This window comes from Megalobrama amblycephala, linkage group LG13, assembly GCF_018812025.1.
Source record: "Megalobrama amblycephala isolate DHTTF-2021 linkage group LG13, ASM1881202v1, whole genome shotgun sequence".
NCBI lineage: Eukaryota > Metazoa > Chordata > Actinopteri > Cypriniformes > Xenocyprididae > Megalobrama > Megalobrama amblycephala.
The window spans coordinates 30,167,445-30,188,919 of record NC_063056.1 but is presented as its reverse complement, the minus strand read 5'-3'; the positions used below and the strand labels follow the sequence as shown (position 1 = coordinate 30,188,919).

At 37.1% G+C, this 21,475-nt stretch overlaps 1 protein-coding gene across 3 annotated transcripts; it reads left to right on the top strand.

The window, feature by feature from the left end:
* Nucleotides 1-15,392: 15,392 nt before the first annotated feature.
* On the top strand, nucleotides 15,393-18,812 carry fpr1 (formyl peptide receptor 1). Of its 3 annotated transcripts, none has more exons than XM_048153692.1 (2): nucleotides 15,393-15,783; nucleotides 16,614-18,812. In XM_048153692.1, exon 2 carries the CDS (start codon nucleotides 16,627-16,629, stop codon nucleotides 17,749-17,751), a length of 1,125 nt encoding a protein of 374 aa, XP_048009649.1. In that variant the 5' UTR covers nucleotides 15,393-15,783; nucleotides 16,614-16,626; the 3' UTR covers nucleotides 17,752-18,812. The 3 variants fall into 3 exon arrangements, with proteins under 3 accessions (XP_048009649.1, XP_048009647.1, XP_048009648.1); XM_048153690.1 differs by having other exon boundaries at nucleotides 15,398-15,836; XM_048153691.1 differs by lacking the exon at nucleotides 15,393-15,783 and adding an exon at nucleotides 15,869-16,532.
* Nucleotides 18,813-21,475: the final 2,663 nt, after the last annotated feature.

Here is a 21,475-nt window from a genome sequence, read left to right as displayed (position 1 = left end):
AGTATGTTAGGAATAGTCAGGGTTCACAAGATGTATCACACTAACTTTTGCACTTTTTACCCTTTTATGTTTAAAGATGAAGATCATTATAAATCACAAATATATATATATATATATATATATATATATATATATATATATATATATATATATATATATATATTAATGATAAATTGTGGAAGGGGTTGCTCCTCTTGACTGATGTAATGTAATATACTCTCTCACACACACACACAGAGAGAGAGAGAGAGAGACAGGTGTTCCCTATTCCCCACAACGATGGCAAAATCTAAAATCTTTGTCCTTGTAAACTCAGTGTGTGTGCGTGCCCGCGCGTTTTTGTGATTTATGAGGACACAAATTTGTATAATGGTGGGTGGTATTACGACGTAAACATATTTAAAATAGCTTTTAAAAACATAGTAAAGATAGATAGAATGTACAGTTTGTACAGTACAAAAACCATTACGCCTATGTCCTCATTTTGACAGCAAAACAAACCTGTGTGTGTGTGCGTGTGTGTGTGCGTGTGTGTGTGTGTGTGTCTTGTTCAAGTTGATGCTTTCACACAGCCATATCGCCCAAGACTGGTTGTCCAGTGAAGCTAAGCAGTGTTGAGTCTGGTCAGTATCTGTATTGGAGACTTCCTGGGAAAATCCCCATCCACTGAACTGGCTCTCCACCTATAGCTAGACTTCCGTCGCATCATTCATTCATTCATTCATTCATCATTCACTCACTCACTCACTCACTAACTCATTCACTGAATCCTTGGAGTTATGCAAACAGGACCGGTGTTCCTGTTTTCCCAAACAGATTTCAAAGTATCTCCTTTTTTTTTTTTTTTTGCTAAATGTGCGTATTTGACACTATAAATACTTTCTGGGCTTGTCAGTGATGTCACTGTTGCAGTATCTTATCAAGGAAACAGGAGGGTGTAAAGGAAAAACTAGCCCTTCACCTCATTAGATAAGTTTTTACGCAGAAATATCAATACTCTCCATTTATCTGAGATAATTAGTTTTTTCTGTTTGTAAATTTGTTTGTAAATAAAATTGCTCTATAGTTTCACGGCTTGATATTTTATACGACTCCACAGGGCTGTATTTAGGAAAACAGAATATTGCCCTCTTGTGGTACAGTATTGTGTTCTCCTGATATAAAAATTGAGATCTTTTTTTTTGTCTGTACACCTGCTGTGATGTTCTTGACTAGCACAGGTTATATTTTACAAACGTAGTTTTAATTAATCGAGCCAGTCATATGCACAGGGTTTCTGACACATTATTCAATAATGTTATATAGGCCTACTTATACTCATTTACTGCTATTGTTACTTTCTGGGATGTTACCCGAAATAAGAGGCAGAAGAAAGGCTTGCTCAGTTGAGTTGACCATTTCTAAGCATTATAGAGTTGTCAGAGATAAAAATCTTTATATAGGCTAATAGGCCTATATAATAATGGTTTATCTGGATAACCCTAATTTTGGCTTTTAAAGTTCCAAAGATTTTTTTTTTATTTATTTTTTTTAATGGGGTTAGGTATGAAAGTTGTTTAAGTTTGTACAACTGATCTTCAAACTTGATTTAGAACAAATCCCGTTTTTCGCATTACCATGTTATACCAGCAGAGGGCAGCTCCACATCGTCTTGTTTTCTCTGTGACTCGGTCGCCCCCTATTGTTCTGTTTCTGAATGCCTTTCTATAGCCTAAGTGTATATGACAAGACTATAAACAAGACTATAAATAAGAAAATGAAACAATGCAGTCTTGTCCCTCGACCTAAGGTATTTATATGTGTTTATAGCAAAGGATCTAAAAGGCACCCAGACCAAGATGTGGTTTTTGATCAGCAAATTAGATTGACTTATTGAGGAAGCTGAGTTGGAATAGGCAAAAAAAAAAAAAAAAAAAAACTATTTCATAACATTCTGTGGAAAGGAAATTTCAAGAGATTCTAAATGCTATATATGACATAAAAGCTACTCTTATGACAAAGTTTTGCAATGTTGGTGTATTTCTTTTGTATTCATCTTCATGAGTTTTTTGTGACTAATGCCTTTTTTAAAAAATGTGATCTAATTTTTGTCATAAAAGTATTATTTGTAAAATTTTATATTCACTTCTTTCAATTTTTCTATAAAAAATAGAAACTTCATTTAGTTCTTGAGAAACTTTAATGCAATGTTCTTTAATAACGAGTTGAGAACCATGTAGCTTAACTCAAGTGCAACAGTGCAATTTTGATTATTTTTTAGACATTTCTAGAATTATTTTTCTTCCTTTTTCTTATCTCTCTATTTCCTGATAGCAGTCTCAGTGGAAAATTGAAAAGAGGTTTGCCTTAATGTCATAGTAAATAAATAAATAAAGTTAGTTAGTCAGTCTTGTGTGTATAATTGTTAAATCATGTAGCCTATTATGTAATGGCTGTAGATTTCAGGCAGCAGATTGTCAGGCACTCTATATAAACACATGTGCCAAGGTGTTTATCAGTGGCAGACAGAAAAACAGATGTAAGAGTACATTTCACTAACCCCATGATTATATGTACTTAACTTTTAAATATAATGCATTCTCATCCAGTATGGGCAAGTTCTCTTCTCTTTGCTCTTTAAGTCACAGCTGACTTGCTTTTATTTGTTGAACTTCAAAGGACATGGTAAGAAGTTCTGGGCATTGGTATAATGATGAAAATAAACTTTCTTTTTCTTTTTCTTTAATGGTCTTTTTTGGTCCTCTCTGTCTTCAGGACTGCAATGGTTATTTACTGTTCAAAAATGTGTATACTTTAGAAGAGAGTTTGTGTGTGTGTGTGTGTGTGTGTGTGTGTGGCCTATTTTGAAAATCACAAACACAAATCACATGATGTCAAATAACAAAAATTGGGAAGAGGAAATATTGCTCATGATGACCACTATATATGAGAAAGTGGTTTCATTATTTTTTGGGGTCAAACCAATGAACATTAAATAAAAAAAAAAAAAAAAAAATTACTGTGGAATAAGTTGATGTTACAATAAAGCTAGTCTTAGCTGTCTAACATTTGCCCTGTTTTGTTAAATGTTTTTATGATAATAAATTTGGGAACACTTTACAATAAGGTTAACATTAGTTAAAATTACTTAACTACTTTAGTTAACATGAACTAAGAATGAACAATACTTCTACAGCATTTATTAATTAATGTTAATTTCAACATTTATTAATATATTATGGAAATCAAATGTTGTATTTGCTAACAATAGTTAATGCATTGTGAGCTAATATGAACAACTAACAGCTGGATTTTTATTAACTAACATTAACACAGATTAATAAATTCTGTAACAAATGTATTGCTCATAGATAGTTCATGTTAGTTAATACATTGATTAATGTTAACAAAAGAGACCTTATTGTAAAGTGTTAACATTCACAAGTAATAGTGAAACCTTTTTTGTAAAGTGGAAATTTCAAGTTAAGCTGTAAAGCTACTGGGACAAACGTGAATTTCATAACTTTGCATCTGTTACAGCATCAGCGGAAAAACACAGGGGAATATCCATAAGTTCTGCATTTGAAAAATGTGTTTGGTCATAGCATGAGGACTTATAATGATGTGAAAATAATAGTTATTAATGAATATATGTTTGATCTCTATTGTTTTTTAAAAATTGTGTTTTGTTACAAAAAGCAGGGTTGCCTTTGGTGAAGTTTAGTAGAGATCAAGGTCTTGTACCTAACACTTCCTGTTTTAAATCAGAAATAGATATAATTTGCTAAATTTCGAAATTGATCTTGAATCTACATGTAAAAATTATGAAAATTTTTTAATTGTATAGTGTTCATTGACACTATAGACCAACTTCAACTTGAAACGTTAATTCACCCTGAAGTTGAGTAAACTCAAAAAAGCTGGTAGATAATTTTTATATACCAAATAATGTCTCTTTAAATAGTTCAAACATGATAAACTCAAAACTCAACCATATCACAACATCTGTACCTGACAAAAAGTTTAGAAACACCATATATGTATGAATGGACCATTTGTAAAAACAAGAAACAATAAAGCTGCAAGCACCGATGAAAGGGCCCTCGCACCCGGGGCAACATGCATGTAAGCGAGTAAATACAGGAAAAATATGGCAAAGTCAGATGACGTGCCATTCTTCCTGCTGCCAGCAGGTGGCGCTTTGACTATAACTGAATATTTCCATGTAGATGTCTTCAGGCCAGGACTATTATCAAACTTGTGAAGTTTGGGGCAGATTAAAAATTGTATGTCGGAGTTACAGCAACTTCCTGTTTCGTGGTGTTAATTGCATACATTAGCACTTAGCCAAGTGTTTCATGATTTAACATGTTTCTAACATGTTTGGTACTTCATGGCATATTTAAATGTGTTTCTGGGAGTGAATTACAGTGCAAAGTATGCCATTTCCTGTTGCCAGCAGGTGGCGCCTGCTGGCAACACGCCCTTCAGTGAAAACTCTAGATCTTTGAAATTTAATGTCGCAAAGGCCTTTAGATTAGACTGACCAAATATGATGTTGCTCTGATTAAAGCTCTAGGAGGAGTTTGTTAAAGTCCAATGTCTGGAAATGGCAAAAAAAAATTTCCTGAGAAAATGATCTCACTTCCTGTTGGGTTTTCAGATTATGCACCCGGGGACTTTTTTGTAGGTATTGGGCTGTTACATGTGTCTACCAACATTCATACCTGTACGTGAAACGAATTTTGTACGTGGCGCTATGGAGCCATTTTGCCACACCAGACATAAATTTTCACCACTTCTGACATGTGTGCAAAGTTTCATGAGTTTTCGAACATGTTTAGGCCCTCAAAAATGCGATTAATTTCGGAGAAGAAGAATAATTTACTGAGCAATTGACACCATCTGTGTCATTCACACCATCGGTGCTCAGCCTCTAAATAGAAATAATTAAGTAGAAGGAAACAAGAAATAAATAGATGACAAGACAGATGCACATGAAAACCACAACAAAGTTTCACTTCTAATTACAGTGCATATGCTGGCAAAAAGAAGTTGTATGCATCGTGCTGTTGTTTTTAAAGTTGCTGATGCTCTAAAAGTCACATTTTGTGTAAAAACAGAAGCTTCAGAATTTCTCTCTCCAGTGGCATTGTGTCAATATCCACACTGTGCATCACAGTCTTGAAACTGAAATTGAAATATGGCTCGGTGCTCCCACAAAAAAAGCAGCATGTGCCCAACAGATGCTGCCTTTTTCAGATGATGAAACAGTGTTTGCTGAATGTGGTCAATGGAGGAAGTGAAAAAAAAGAAGAAAAAAGTGGGAAGACAAAATTTCACTGTCCTCTCTTGTGTGTGTAAGGCAATGTTTATTGACTTTGTCCATATGCCAGTTGCCTGGTTCCTATTTTCCACTCCCTAAAATGCATATGTGCATTTCTCGTATGATTTCTTATGTTCACGTGAAAAACAAAGAGCCTTTATTCTTCATTCAGTCTTTATTATCACTAAGGGACACTGTCTCTGTACATCCCAATATGCTGTTTTAGACAGAAAGCCTTTCCGATTTTCTTACTGTATGTTGTATCTATACACCGGTCTGCCTGTTTGCTGCCATTGCGGTGAAGCCTTATATATTTGTGTCGCTGGTTACAAACACTGTGGTTGGGAGTTAAGACAAGTAATAGGATGTGGGTCTGGCAGGAGAGCTCCAGCATTCCCTCTTTGTTGATTTTTGGTCAGACCGGCAAAGCAAAAGTGGGGAGAAAATCTTTGACTCAATAACAAAATTCTTGACCTCTCAGCTGTAACGCCACCACAGTTTTCACTCCCACTCTGCCTTCCCCATCCACACAAAATCCTGAAGTTGACATTTACAGGAGCAACTGCATCCTGCAACTCTCTCATTCAATACATTGATGGATCAGTTTAGTTGATTCAATGTATACAACTGACTGCTGAATTGATGCACTTAGTAAAATCAGTTACACTGTTCTAAGTAAAAATAAGTATTAAAAATAAGAATCAAATCGTACAACTGAGCATGCATCTGTAAAGAGTAATAAATGTGAGTGCATACAACAGTGTTAATTTTAGAAAGAAAGAAGGAAAGAGATTTCTGGTCAGTGTTACTTTCCAAAAGAAATCCAGCTGGTTGCAGCAAAAAACTTGAAGTTTCAAAATCTTTTCTGTTCTCATTTCAGTATGTTTGTTCAGCTAAAATGAGGGTTGGAACTAGAATAGGGTTGTGAGGATTTTCCCCTAACAGCTACATAAACACAGGGTGGAAGTCTGTACAGTGCCTCATTAGATTTTTCACTGCCACAAAATGAGAGCAGAGCAAGTTCATTTTCAACCCTTTGGATCTGTTTATTTCATGACCACACCCTGACTTCATCTGCACAAAAGAATCTACTCCAACCAAGCCCCCAGCCCAGGCAAAAAAACCTACTCTCTACCCCATAGTCCCACTAGTTGTTTTACACACCCAAATTGGTATTTTTGTTAGCTGACCAAATTGCAAGTTTGAGAGACCTGGGTGCCCGCAAACTATAGGATCTATTAATATCCCATGCAGACACCATCATTATGAATGACTCATAACAGCTTTATGGGAAAACTTAGGACAATCAATTAAAAAAGCAAAACTTATTGAAAATCTACAAAAAACAGGAATGAATATCTTTATGCTCGGATTTCATAACTCAAATATGAATCGGCAACATTTCTGACCTTTTGATAGGATGATATTGCAACATGTAGGCTAAACTATCAAAATACTCTTTGTTAAATAAAAGCATATGTCTTATTGCAATATTTATATAGATAGGATTGATGGGATAGGAAAAAATTAAGCAATCTCTTTTAATTAAGTTTGTAAAGAAAAAAAAAATGTTTTCCCTGCTGCCCACTATGAAAACACTCAGCATTAGTCACGATATAAATAACATGATAAGGAAAATTTACATTCAGTTTTTGGGTGGTGCTCTTCACTATTGCAAAACGAATTATGCATTTAATAACTTAAGCTTCCACACCCTTTTATCCCTCATTCCTCCTCTCCCCTCTTCCTGCCTTTTTTTCGTTCTGACTTTATCTTCCTCCGCACATCTGTATTGGCAGTGTAGGCTACATGACTTTTAGATTGGTTACTTATGCTCTCTCAGGATTAGACGGGTGCAATCAATTTTAGAGTCAGAGGAATTTAAAAGTTCTGTAAAGAAAAAAGTTTTCATCCTAATGTTCTGCAGCCGGTTCCAGTAAACCCCAAAGTGGGAAGGTTAAGAAAACCTTTACACACTGTCTGAACCGGGCGTGTCCATTGGCACGGCTGTCTTCACTGGACTTGTCAAAGCGAGCGTCCCAACAAGATCAGCTCAATGATATGTCTTTATTTGTCTATTTGTTTTGATTTTAGAAATAGCACAAGCATACGTATTACATCAGAAATAGAACAGGACATCCGTCTACTGTCAGTGCTACGCATCCACTTTAGACAACATCGGTTATTGTGTTTATTTGATGCGACGCGACGATCACGTCCAGTATAGCAGGGTGTAAGTGATTAAAGACTTCAAATTATAACTAAAGGTTTTCTTAACTTAAGGGGTTTATTGCAAGCTTGCAACTGTCATCTTGACTTGTGCATGTTTGTATACAAAACCAGCTTTGAATAGACTATTGCAAAATCCCTGTCTCTGATTCATGTCATTTAGTTTGTGGGCTCAAATTGACTGTCTTGTGTACACCATAATGATCCATTTGACAGACAGAGTGTGATTTGGAGATTTTTATGCAAACGGGCGCTATGAAGTCACATATACACTGCTCAAAAAAATGAAAGGAACACTTTTTAATCAGAGAATAGCATCAAGCCAGTTAAACTCCTGGGATATTGATCTGGTCAGTTAAGTAGCAGAGGGGGTTGTTAATCAGTTTCAGCTGCTTTGGTGTTAATGAAATTAACAACAGGTGCACTAGATGGGCAACAATGAGACAACTCCCAAAACAGGAATGGTTTTACAGGTGACATTTTTTTTTCCTACTTACCTTATCTGACTGTTTTTCACTAGTTTTACATTTGACTAAGGTCAGTGTCATTACTGGTAGCATGAGGCGACACCTGGACCCTACGGAAGTTGCACAGGCAGTCCAACTCCTCCAGGATGGCACATCAATACGTGCCATTGCCAGAAGGTTTGCTGTGTCCCTCAGCACAGTCTCAAGAGCATGGAGGAGATTCAGGTACTCTAGGAGAGCTGGACAGGGCCATAGAAGGTCCTTAACCCATCAGCAGGACCAGTATCTGCTCCTTTGTGCAAGGAGGAACAGGATGAGCACTGCCAGAACCCTACGAAATGACCTCCAGCAGGTGTGAATGTCTCTGACCAAACAATCAGAAACAGACTTCATGAGGGTGGCCTGAGGGCCCGATGTCCTCTAGTGGGCCCTGTGCTCACTGCCCGGCACAGTGGAGCTCGATTGGCATTTGCCATTGAACACCAGAATTGGCAGGTCCGCCACTGGAGCCCTGTGCTTTTTACAGATGAGAGCAGGTTCACCCTGAGCATGTGACAGACGTGAAAGGGTCTGGAGAAGCCGTGGAGAACGTTATGCTGCCTGTAACATTGTTTAGCATGACCGGTTTGGTGGTGGGTAGTGATGGTCTGGCGAGGCATATCCATGGAGGGACGCACAGACCTCTGCAGGCTAGACAATGGCACCCTGACTGCCATTAGGTATTGGGATGAAATCTTTGGACCCATTGTCAGATTCTACACTGGTACAGTGGGTCCTGGGTTCCTACTGGTGCACGACAATGCCCGGCCTCATGTGGCGAGAGTATGCAGGCAGTTCCTGGAGGATGAAGGAACTGATACCATTGAATGGCCCCCACGCTCACCTGACCTAAATCCAATAAAACACCTCTGGGACGTTATGCTTTGGTCCATCAGATACCACCAGGTTGCACCTCAGACTGTCCAGGAGCTCAGTGATGCCCTGGTTCAGATCTGAGCAGTTTACCTGTGCACAAAGAGACCAAATTAATAACCAACACAAACACAGTAGTTTTTACTAAAGCACTTGAAAGAAATATAAGAGTTGGAGTTTAGATTTATAACCTAAACATTCAGACATTCCTCTTGCAACATATGAATTCTCCAATCTATTGGTTCCTTGTGGGTTCACATTTATAATTAAATACAGAAACATTTCAAAACACATTCTAAAGGGTTTGTGACCACTGGTAATAATGATTTCCAACCATTGCTCCATTCTCACAGCTGTCCAGGTCAAACACTTCATCCTGAACCCCAGAGAACTCTAGACACAGAAAAAGGTTCACACACTGACTGCCAGAATTCACAATACGCCCACACAGCAACGTGCAAGTCTCTGCTACGTGGGCGTATAATAAATGAAGGCACGTAGGGGGTTCCAGGGCCTGTCCTCATCTCTGTAGGTTAATTGGGTGTGTCTTAGAAGAAGCCGTCCGGTTTCTGTAACCTCCATGGAAAGAAGGGGTGGAAGGGGAATTGTAATCTCATAGCACTCATCCACCTACACAGTACCCTTCTACAGCTTGGAATGATTATGATTTTCTCATAGCTGTGTGTGCAGTTTTTGACTGAATATGTTGTGAATATGTTGTCCAAGCAAGCTTATCTGTTGATGTTATTATCTTTTAGATTAACCATTGTTATACATTATTTTTGCTAGTGCAGATGTATATTGTGCATTAAAAACAACTAGAAGACCACAACATTTTGTGAGTTATTAATGAAAAGTTCTATAAACCATCATACGAAATTTTATCCATTTCAGTTGACAAAAACTGAAAGTTCCACATCATAACAGGTTTACCAAGTTGCTTTTAGTGTTTCAAGCTATACGTTTACTATTATAAATGCATATCATTTATTAATCATTCTATGATTGTAACTGATTATTCATAACTATTTTTTACACAAGCTTAGGCCATGGTATTAGATAAGGTTGTCGGTGATCTGATCACAAGCGCTCTGCTGAGATGTGCCATTTCCACCTGGTATTAACATGCATTTCCTGGGACTCATTGTGATTGGGTTTTGTTAAGACCCCTACTTATTTTGTCATAACCTACATCACTTTCACAGGAGTGAAACAAATATGACTGAATGGACAAAGCCATATTCTGAACGAACGCTAAAGGAGACAAATTTAAATAAATGATACAACAAAACATACTTGGTGCGCTTCCTCAAAAGGTGTCCATTAATGGTTACTTAGCTGAGTAGGCGGTGCTTTACTGAATAGTGTTTCCACTGAAATGCGATGTGGTCACACACAATTTTCTTTGTATGTATTTTCAGCATGACTGGTGTCTGAATACATGTAACAAACATGCCAGTTTATTAACCTAAGTCAGTCCATGACATCATAAGCAGAGCGCCAGTGAGAATAAAAGGGTGCCTGTTAGCCACGTCATCAACTCTTTTGTCTGAAGGAGATATGCAGGCAAACTCAATGCATGGCAATAGGACGCAGCATCTCATTCCCCTTCTCAGGGAACTATGGTTACATATGTAACCTACACATTCCCATTTGAAGTGGAACTTCAATGCTGTGAGTTGATGCTATGTGAAACCAATACCCGCTAGGCCATACTTAGGGGATCACTGCCTCACTAAGCTGTGGATATGCACAAACATAGTGGGCATAGCATAGATCGACTCTACAGATCACTTAGCAGATGTCAGAGTGCGTCTATCCTCAGGGCGCAAATTGCTACTCATTGATACTGAAATTGTGACAACTAAGTGAAGCCACTACCTAAGCCCAATGTTTTTCTCTAATAACAAGAGAAGTCATCCAAGCTTCTATGCTCTATTGCAAGGGAAGTCGCTGTCTTTACAACCTTCCTCCCTCCCTTGCAGGGCAGGCAAAAAGCCTAAAAGTCCCCAAGAGCAAAAGCTCTAATAAAGTGCTAGCTATGTCTACTTTGACAAAGGCCTTAGGGAGTAATTCAACTACAACCTTCAATTTACCAATACTTCCAAAGGGAGAGAATGTAACCTTCACTTCATCTGAAGGGATGCAAATATGAGGGTGTCATAGAATAAAAGCCATAAAATCTTGCCATTGCAACTCAACCCCTAGGGAAACCACAGGGGAGCTTAGGCTATCTTACCCCAGAGTCATAGGGAAGAGCTCTCATCCGTACTTGAGCAAAGTTCTTCTCCAGGAACCACAATAAGACTCCATGCACTCATCTGATTATAGAGTGCTACCATAACAAGAAGGGAGGCCACCAGGCAAACTGCCTCGACTTGCCAGGTTCTCCAAGCATGGATCAATAAGAGATATTGCACAACACCCAGCAATAGGGGAGCATTGGGCCTGACTCAACCATAGTTGAGGATGGGAAAAACGAAACTAAGGGAATTTTGTGAGTTTGTGAGAATTTAATGGAATTGAGTACCTAACACAATTCTGTTCATCCTGCTCTACCCTAAGGGTTATCTTAAGAGCAGCTTAAGAAAGGGAGCATGCAAAGTGTTAAAAACCTTAGTAGTTAGCCTTTCAGGCTACAACCTTCACTCCTACTCAGGAAAGAAGGGAGAATGAGACCTGGGCATAATGCAGAGTGCCTACCACTTTTATCAGCCAGACTCTAGACCCCCCTGGGAACCACAAGGAAGCTTAGGTTCTACTTCAATACCCCAATATAACTGGGGGAGAACAGCTGAATCCTGCCTTGAATAAAGAGCTTGACTGATTCGGCTTTAGTAGAACATCTATCCAAAGCAGAGTGATACCCCTATTTTAAGACCCAACAACAGTTGTGGAGGGAGGTAAACAAAAATGTTGATGACGTGTCTTGCAGGTGGCCTCTTATACTCATGGGCGCTCCACTTGTGACATCATGGACTGCTGTCGGCCAATATATTGGTGTTTGTTACACATATTGAGACACCAGATACACTGAGGGTGTTCCCCATAGCATCAACTCGATGACGCAGCGTTGAAGTTCCACTTCGAAAGGAAACATTAACACTTTCATAGTCATATGTAACAAAAAGGTAAAATTCTTAAAGTAAAACAACTTCTTCAAAACCTTAGGTGTAAGAGCATAAATGTAGCTATTTGATAGGCTTGTAGCCTATTTGACGAGCAAATTTAAATAATATTTTCACATATTCACTCTTTGGGAATGGGATGTGACCTAAGCATATTGTTTGTATTCCAAAATAAGCAGAACACAAAACTGTGTCTGCTCATCCCAGTGTTTAGTTTGGCCAAAAGGAGCAGTTCTGACAGAAACCTCTTTGTAGATTGTGTCAGCATTGACTGTTTCCAGAACCTCTTTTAAAATTCATAAATATTTGGCCTGGATTATGTGGATCTGATTCAGCTTTTATCTTGAGATCTTCACAATGACATGATTACCAAAAATGATATGGTTAATGTATCTGTGTCATATATATAATCTCAAGCCTCTTGGGAACCATCTTAAAAATATATATTTATATTCACAAGCTGCTGGTCATGTTTTGCCTTGAATACAACTGGACAAACCAAGGGAGTCACCATGACACATATGGCAGCTGTGACCACAGTAAATCGTCAACAGATGAAGTAATAGACTTGCCATATATCCTGTTATCCTGTTGAGAAAAATAAAACAGACCTGTGCATAATTTTCACTAATTTTCCAGTCAACCCATAGGTTTGAACCTCAAGCAAACATCTGCTTGGGCCAGTGAAGAAAACACAAAATATTTTGGGAAAACCACATAAAGAGACATTGCATACTTTGTACGTTGGAAGACAGAGTTCTGGAAGCATGTTTGGAGGCTTTCAGGTTTGACTGTGTCACTAAATGTCACTAGGTCATCTGAAACATATTAGAACATAAACAATGATAATTACTACATATTATAATGCACTGTAAAAAAAAATAAAAATAGATTTTGTAAAAATGCTCAAATTATTTACTTGATTATTGTATTTCTGTGATTACTTACAATTCTAGAAGTTTCAGTCAACTTATTGCTTTCAGGAACAGAAAGCAGAACATTGTGCATCTCAATGTAGTCTTTATGGGGAACAATTGATTTTGTGGTTCATTCACACTCCTAGCATGCATGGGGGGATGCATAGGGGCCTAATTAATTTGTTACAGTTTTATTTACATTGCTGTTGATTTTGTAACACATATACAGTAGTAACTTTTTGTCTTGTTATGTCAGAATGTGTTTGTTATTATACTCAAAATGATTGGTTTGTTGATGGTTACCTTGGTCATGTTTCATGTAGTTGAGGTTTGTGTGAGTTCCATAAACATTACTTTTCTCATGACTGATTATGTAAGTTTTGTGATTTTATGGTTAGAGTAACACAATACTTCCTTTACTGTCCATACACGTTAATGGTATATTTAAGATTAAGCTCATTATAGGTTACTGCATAATTAAAATACATGACCGCTTGCACAGAAGTCCAATTTAAAGGTGCAGTAAGCCATTTCTGAGAATCACTGTTGAACACTGTTGATATTTGAAATCAGATGCACAAACACACAAAGCAAGAGTGAATGTCTTTTTATCATAGCAGAAGCAAAGCAAAATAAAGCTTCGCAAAAAATAAAGCAGAGATGATGAACGACCGACAAAGAAAAACAAAAAATGAACAGTACACAAGAGTATATTGTCCCTCGATCGGCCACCGGAGGTCTCACTCTCTCCCGAGTACTAACTGGACTACAAATCCCAAGCGCCCACATACCTGGCCTGATTGCGACGCACCTGTTTCACGTCAGCCAGCTATTTAGGCCCCACACATACACACGCACCTCGCGAAGTATTGTTTGCCCCGCAACAATTTCTGAGCGTTTATTACTTGTTGTCTGTCTGTCTGTCTGTCTGTCTGTCTGTCTGTCTGTCTGTCTGTCTGTCTGTCTGTCTGTCTGTCTGTCTGTCTGTCTGTCTGTCTGTCTGTCTGTCTGTCTGTCTGTCTGTCTGTCTGTCTGTCTGTCTGTCTGTCTGTCGGTCGACCTTGTTTTGGATTACTGACCTTCTGAGTGTTTTGCCGCCTGCCTGTTACCCTCTTTGCCTGGACTGCGTTTCTGATTATTTGCTGCTAGCCCCGATCTCTTGCCCGGTTATGACCACGATTATTGGACTGTCTCTGACACTGGTGTTTGCTCTGGTGATTCGACCCACGCCTGCCTGTACTGTATTCCTGTTGTTTGCGAATAAACCGCTTATGGATCCCAACCAGCCTGAGCCTGCATCACAACAAGTTACTCATGTATGGAGCAGAAACAATACTACCTCAGCATCCATTTTCAAATCTTCCCATTTTGGTCTCTCTGGCTCTGGAAAACTTTTATAATATTGATGCGGGTCCTAAAGCTCTTTCCTGATCATAACCCTTCTTTTTCCAGTATTCCTCTGACCTTTTCTTTTTTGTAATGCCTCTCAGCCATTTCTCTTTCTACAGTCTTTCTTCAAATCTTCCTCCTGCTCACTCTCTCTCCTCGCCCATCCCAGGTGGGAAAAAAAGTACATTTCTATTAAATACTTAAAGTGCTCTATTTTCGTGCACTAATTTTGTACTTAATATACTAAAAATTCTTCTTTAGTACTTCTTAAGATCATCTTAAGAGCATCTAAGTGTACTCAACTGTGCTATTTTGAGACACCATGAAATATAAACTAAAATGTGCTTTTAATATACTATCTCTGTATTTAAAAAATGTATTTAGATACCACTTATAGTGCATTTGAACCTAGTGTACTACAAGTGGTAGCTAAATATATTTTTTAAATACAGAGATAGAAGCACATTTTAGTTCATATTACTGTCTCAAAATAGCACAGTTGAGTACACTTAGATGTTCTTAAGATGATCTTAAGTAGAACTAAAGAAGAATTTTTAGTATATTAAGTACAAAATTAGTGCACGAAAATAGAGCACTTTAAGTACATTATAGAAGTGTACGCTTTTTTTTTCACCTGGGATCATGAGATGACGCTCCCTGCTGATTGGCTGCAAGTATGTTGTGGTTCTGATCCATTCTGATCCAATTTCAACAGTGTTTTTCAGAAATTGCTTACAGCACCTTTAAGTGTAAAGACCAATTCACACTGCACACACAAACACCAACAAACATGTTTGGGTTTTGGCTGATCAGTGTGTTTACCCCGTCAGCGTTTGATGGCGTGTTCAGGGTTTGTTTTGAACCGAACATGTTTAATCAGCGTTTTTCTGTGTCTGTTGGGGCAGTGTGAAAATTTATGTTCAGTACATACTCAATAAGTAATTAGGTTAATTCAGTGTTTATAAAAAATAGGAAACATGCAGGAAATATAGTATTGACTATATATTGACTTTAGCCATAAAGTGACATCGTCGTGTGATTCTACATTTCACATGAGAGCTCGCTTCACTCCTTTTTCCAAACATGTAGCCTAGTTTTTGTCAAGGAATGGCAGCTTGCGTTACCACATGCGGGAAACCGCATTCATTCCATGGCTCTGAAATGCTGGAAATATTCGGCAAGTTATAACCAGTAGAAGAAGCTTGTCACCTCCAAAAATGATTAGTCTGACATTATCAACGCAATGTGGACATTAATACACCTCTTTGGTCAAACCTACGAGAAAAATACTATAAAACTGAGATAAATTAAGGAGCAGCAACAACAGCAACTGAATAAAACGAGGCGGTGGTTATGTGACGTCACCTCAAACTGGGATTGAGTTTCCCGACAAGAAACAAGAGAGATTATTGCAGTTTTGCTCTCGCGAGTCACAGGTGTGAGCTATATCTTTATAATTTTGTGGAAGTCATTTATAAGGCAAATCTAGGTAAGCATCACGCTTTAATATGATTATCTTATTGTGAAATTTAACTTTTAGGAGTCATTTAATCTCGTTTTTCCATATGTTTGAACATTTTACAGTCATGAGCATCTTTCTATAGTTATAATGTCTGTTACAACAGAGATAAAAAAAATAAAAAAAAGAAGTGTAGGCTGTCGTTTGCATTGTTCATATAACCGCGTAAGTCTAGTAGGCCTATATGTTTTAACAGTGTACTTATATGACGAATAAGTCTGGTCTATATACATTTTGCAGCATTTTTGGAGACGGTTTAGCAATGATTTTTTTTTCTTTCTTTCTTCGTGAATCAGTTTTATTTTTTTCCCTCATATAATCGGATATTAGCCTACCTAACACTATTTGATTTGTTTTTCTTATGTTCTTAAATAAAAACTGTTATGCAAAAACAATACTCCCTTCATGTCTGTTATGCTGGTCAAAGAATGAGCTAATTGACATTCTGAATGAGCTCAGTTAATGCATTGTGAAGACCATCTTTAACACTAAAATTCATGCATTTTAATATATTTTCGATTTTAAATGATGGAGAATTCCCAAGAAAAAATTTAACATGGCTGAGAAGGCAGAGGAGAGAAAGTGCTTTCAGATGATGTTCTGTATAGCCTTACTTTACTACTCAAATTCTGGCCTCCAGTGGACAAAAGCAGAATAACACGTTAGGTAGTCTATTCCTTTCCTTAACAGATGCAGCTGATGGCTTACAATTATTTACTAAATACTGTATTTGTTCTTTCAACCCAGGTTTGAAGGTACAATGATGGATCAATCCAATTATACAGCGAGCCCTCTCAATCACAACTCATCTGAGTATGAATATGACTATTATGATTATGATGAGAATACGGAGCTTGCGAAATCTCTTAACATCATGTCACTCATAGTCTACAGTCTGGCTTTTGTACTTGGAGTGGTGGGCAACGGCATTGTGATTTGGGTAACTGGATTCAAAATGAAAAGGACGGTCAACACGGTCTGGTTTTTGAACCTCGCTGTGGCAGATTTCCTCTTCACTGCCTTCCTCCCACTCAGCGTGGCTTATACGGCTATGGGCTTCCACTGGCCTTTTGGCCAGTTCATGTGTAAATTCAACAGTACTCTCAGTTTCCTCAACATGTTTGCCAGTGTGTACATCCTGGTTGTGATCAGTGTTGACCGCTGTGTGTCTGTGGTGCGTCCGATCTGGGCACAGAATCATCGAAATGTGAGCCGCGCTTCTGCGGTGAGCTTTGGAGTTTGGTTATTTGCCCTGGTGTTGAGCTCACCCTACTTTGTCTTCAAGGACACCGCACCCGACCACAGCAGCCCAAACATAATCAACTGCTTCAACAACTTTGCATTATCCGATGACTACGAGACACCAGCGGTGGTGGCGCTCCGTACTCTACGGCATCGTGCCATGATCATCACTCGTTTCCTCATTGGCTTTGTGGTGCCATTTGTGATCATCGTTTCCTGCTATGCGGTCATCATCCATCGTCTTCAAAGAAACCGTTCAATGTCTGGCCGAACTGGACGTCCCTTCAAGATCATTGCTGCTGTGATCACTGCCTTCTTCCTGTGTTGGTCTCCGTACCATATCCTGGTGCTTATTGAGATGGTAAACCACATGAGAACTAAATTCAGCACCACCCTGCAATATGTCACCACTGTTGGAATTCCCATTGCGACCAGTTTGGCTTTCCTAAACAGCTGCCTGAACCCATTGTTGTATGTTTTCATGGGACAAGACTTTAAAGACAAGGTGCGCAAGTCAATCCTGAAGGTTTTGGAAACCGCTTTCACAGAGGAAGTTTCACGCACAAATACCTGCACAAATTCAATGCCCACCATTCGCAACAAAGAGAACGGGAGCAAGTCCTTCTCTGATGTGGAAGTATAACAATATAACATACATGAAGCACTTTTTCTAATGGAGGACTTTACAAAGTGTCTCATGTGGAATTTATGTCATCATAAATAAAAGTGAGACACATCATCCTGAAGAAACTGGACCAAAAGAAATTCCGTTAGTTTGTAGCTTTAAATTAAAACACTGCCTTGCTGTTATGGGGAAATGCTTAATGCAGAATTATTACTTACATATGTGGGTGTATACCTACCTAACCATATTTGGAGACAAATTTGTACCCAGAAGTGAGCTAAATCTGACAGAAAAATTATTATGGGGAAGTTCTCATTTTTAAAATAAGGTAGGGTTCCAGCACTCCATGCTTGGACACCTAATAAAGTTTGTGTTTTATTGTAAAAATGCAGAAGGTTTTCTGTTAGGATTAGCTATTTATAAATGGCATTATACAAAAACAATAGAAGTCAATGAAATGTCCCTACTTAGTAACGTGTGTGTGTGTGTGTGTGTGTGTGTGTGTGTGTGTACTTGTTTTGGCTATACTGAGGACCAAATGTCCTACATTGTGAAACACTTTCACAACCCACTAGTGAGGACATTTGACTGGTCCTCACTAGTTAAAAAGGCTTATAAATTAACCGAAAGATGTTTTTATTTAAATCTAGTGTTTTGCACATGTTTCTGTGATGGGTAGGTTTAGGAGTAGGGATTGGGATTGGGTTAGGTGATAGAAAATATCACTGACCTGATATAAAATCAATGGAAGTCTGTGCAGTGTCCTCACTAAGATAGCAAAACAAACCTTTGTGTGTGTGTGAGATAGAGAGACAGAGAGATTTAATGATATACCCATAAAGTATTTGACAAATATATATTGAACTTGGTATTGTATGCCATATATGAGCAATTTAAAATGAAGTTTTTCATGTATTGTGCATGTGATGCAAGCTTTTTTTGTTGCTATGTTTTTACTGTATAACTACTGTCTGCACAAATTTTTTATAATGCATCTCTTATTTCATATTAAAAAATAGTTTTAAGTTTATTGATGTATTTCAAAGACTAACCAAACTGAATAAACTTTATTAAGCTTACACAGGTCTTGTTGTCTACCAAGGTCTGGATGACTATCAAAATATAATCAAAAAACTGAACATTAATGCAATAAAATATAGAGATTTTGAATATTAAGAATCATATATTTCAGTTGGAGCTATAATCGCATGCATGCTGTTTCTGTTCAACTCGATTATAGAGGTCAGTTTTGAAATTAAAAATAATAATTCTGATCTCTTTTTAGACTATATTGCACTCAAATGGTAAAACGATGCACAAAAAGCCTTGTAATAGCACTTTACAGTAATTTAGTTTAAATGCAACAATATTTTTTGAGAATGGGAGATTCTGCTGTTTCAATTAACAAAAAAAAAAAAAAAACAGAATGTAAGTGTTATCATATTTAAACTGTTGGTAACATTTTAAAATGTAAGTTGTTTTTGGCTTAAATATTAGCTTTCTCATAAAATATTCACGATAGATTATGGTCTGTTCAGTTTTAGTTTTTTGAGACTAAGTGGTACTAATTTAAAAAAAAAAAAAAAAAAAAAAAAAACAACCTCTGGCTATTTTGCTATTTTGCTATTCAGGAACAATGAGAGAAATTAGACTTTCACTATAGACTGTTTGCAGTGTATTAACACAGAGTAAGAAGAAAGATGATGGACTAATACAGAGTGCAATGAGAACATTCACATTAAATAGTACAAAATACCTCATATATAATATTTAATTTCATGATATATATTATTTCATAGGATATTTACTTGCTTTTGTGGTATAGTGTACCATATAGTCTTTGTTCTCTCCCCCTGTAACTATGACATTCTTTTAGTATGCCCAAAAATCTTTTTATCACTTGATTCAAATTTGAACCTTCAGGAGAGCATTTATTTTACTGAACCGTGAACTACAAACACAGTGATCTGGCAGGGACATTTTGCTTTTAACATTGGTGGCCCTGGGAGGAGTGCCTGACTCCAAAATGACTTGAATTACACCATCATTACTGCAATGGGCCTAGTTAAATGGACCCTCATGATAATCTTGAATTATGCTTTGATTGAGTTAGAATTAGCTCATCGCTAAAAGCTTTGTACTGTAACTACATATCCAGTAGATGACAGTAATCTGCTTGGAAGCGTTTGGAAATGGGTAACATGATCTTTCTGTCTTCCCTAGTTCATTTCAAATGATTCTGTTGTATTGAAAATGAGCTAAGCACATATATATATAATGTATTCTCAATATTACAAAGTCATAAATCTGCATATATATATTGCAGGACATTTCAGTTTCATGACAACTGCCCTCCTACACTGCACAGCACATGCAAGATAAAGATTTGTTAAGTTAGCTAAGTTAGCCTCACATTACAAAATCGTCTTAAAGTGTTCCAGGACAGGCAAACATATAGGGGCGGTTTCCCGGACAGAGATTAAGCCTAGCCTAGAATAAAATGGCCCTTTAAACCAGATTAACAGAAATCTGCTTTCTCTGTCATGGTTTAAAATAGTCCTAGACTTAGTCTAGTCCAGAGTTTAATAAGCTGATTTCCTGGAGGAAGACTAGAGCTACTCCAGGACTAAATTGAGGGTTAAATTAAACCTACCAGGAGGCAGGTTTAACTTCAGATTAACGTTGTGTTTCAAACAAGACACATGTATTTCTCATTTATATAGCGATATATATACAGTACAGTACAAAAGTTTGGAACCAGTAAGATTTTTAATGTTTTTAAAAGAAGTTTCATCTGCTCACCAAGGCTACATTTATTGAATTAAAAATACAGTAAAAAAACAGTAATATTGTGAAATATTATTACAATTTAAAATAACTGTTTTCTATTTAAATATATTTCACAAAGTAATTTATTCCTGTGATGCAAAGCTGAATTTTCAGCATCATTACTCCAGTCTTCAGTGTCACATGATCCTTCAGAAATCATTCTAATATGCTGATCTGCTGCTCAAGAAACATTTAATGTGTACAACTGTACAAAATATTTGTGTACAATATTTTGTTTCAGGATTATTTGATGAATAGAAAGTTCAAAAAACTGTGTTTATCTGAAATCTAATCTTTTGTAACATTATAAATGTCTTTACTGCCACTTTTGATTGATTTAATGCATCCTTGCTGAATAAAAGTATTCATTTCTTTCATTTCTTTTCAAAAAAATAAAAATAAAAATTCTTACTGACCCCAAACTTTTGAACGGTAGTGTATAATGCTACAGAAGCTTTGTATTTCAGATAAATGCTGTTCTTTTGAACTTTCTATTCATCAAGGAATCCTGAAAAAAAAAAGTACACAACTGTTTTCAACATTGAAAATAATCATAAATGTTTATTGAGCAGCAAATCAGCATATTAGAATGATTTCTGAAGGATCATGTGACACTGAAGACTGGAGTAACGATGCTGAAAATTCAGCTTTGCATCACAGGAATAAATTACTTTGTCAAATATATTTAAATAGTACACAGTTATTTTAAATTGTAATAATATTTCACAATATTACTGTTTTTTACTGTATTTTTAATTAAATAAATGTAGCCTTGGTGAGCAGACGAAACTTCTTTTAAAAACATTTAAAAATCTTAGTGGTTCCAAACTTTGGACTGTACTGTGTATATATTTATATATTGGTGCTGTTCACTTTATTTAAACAATTTATTTTGATTTAGCACCATTGTTTC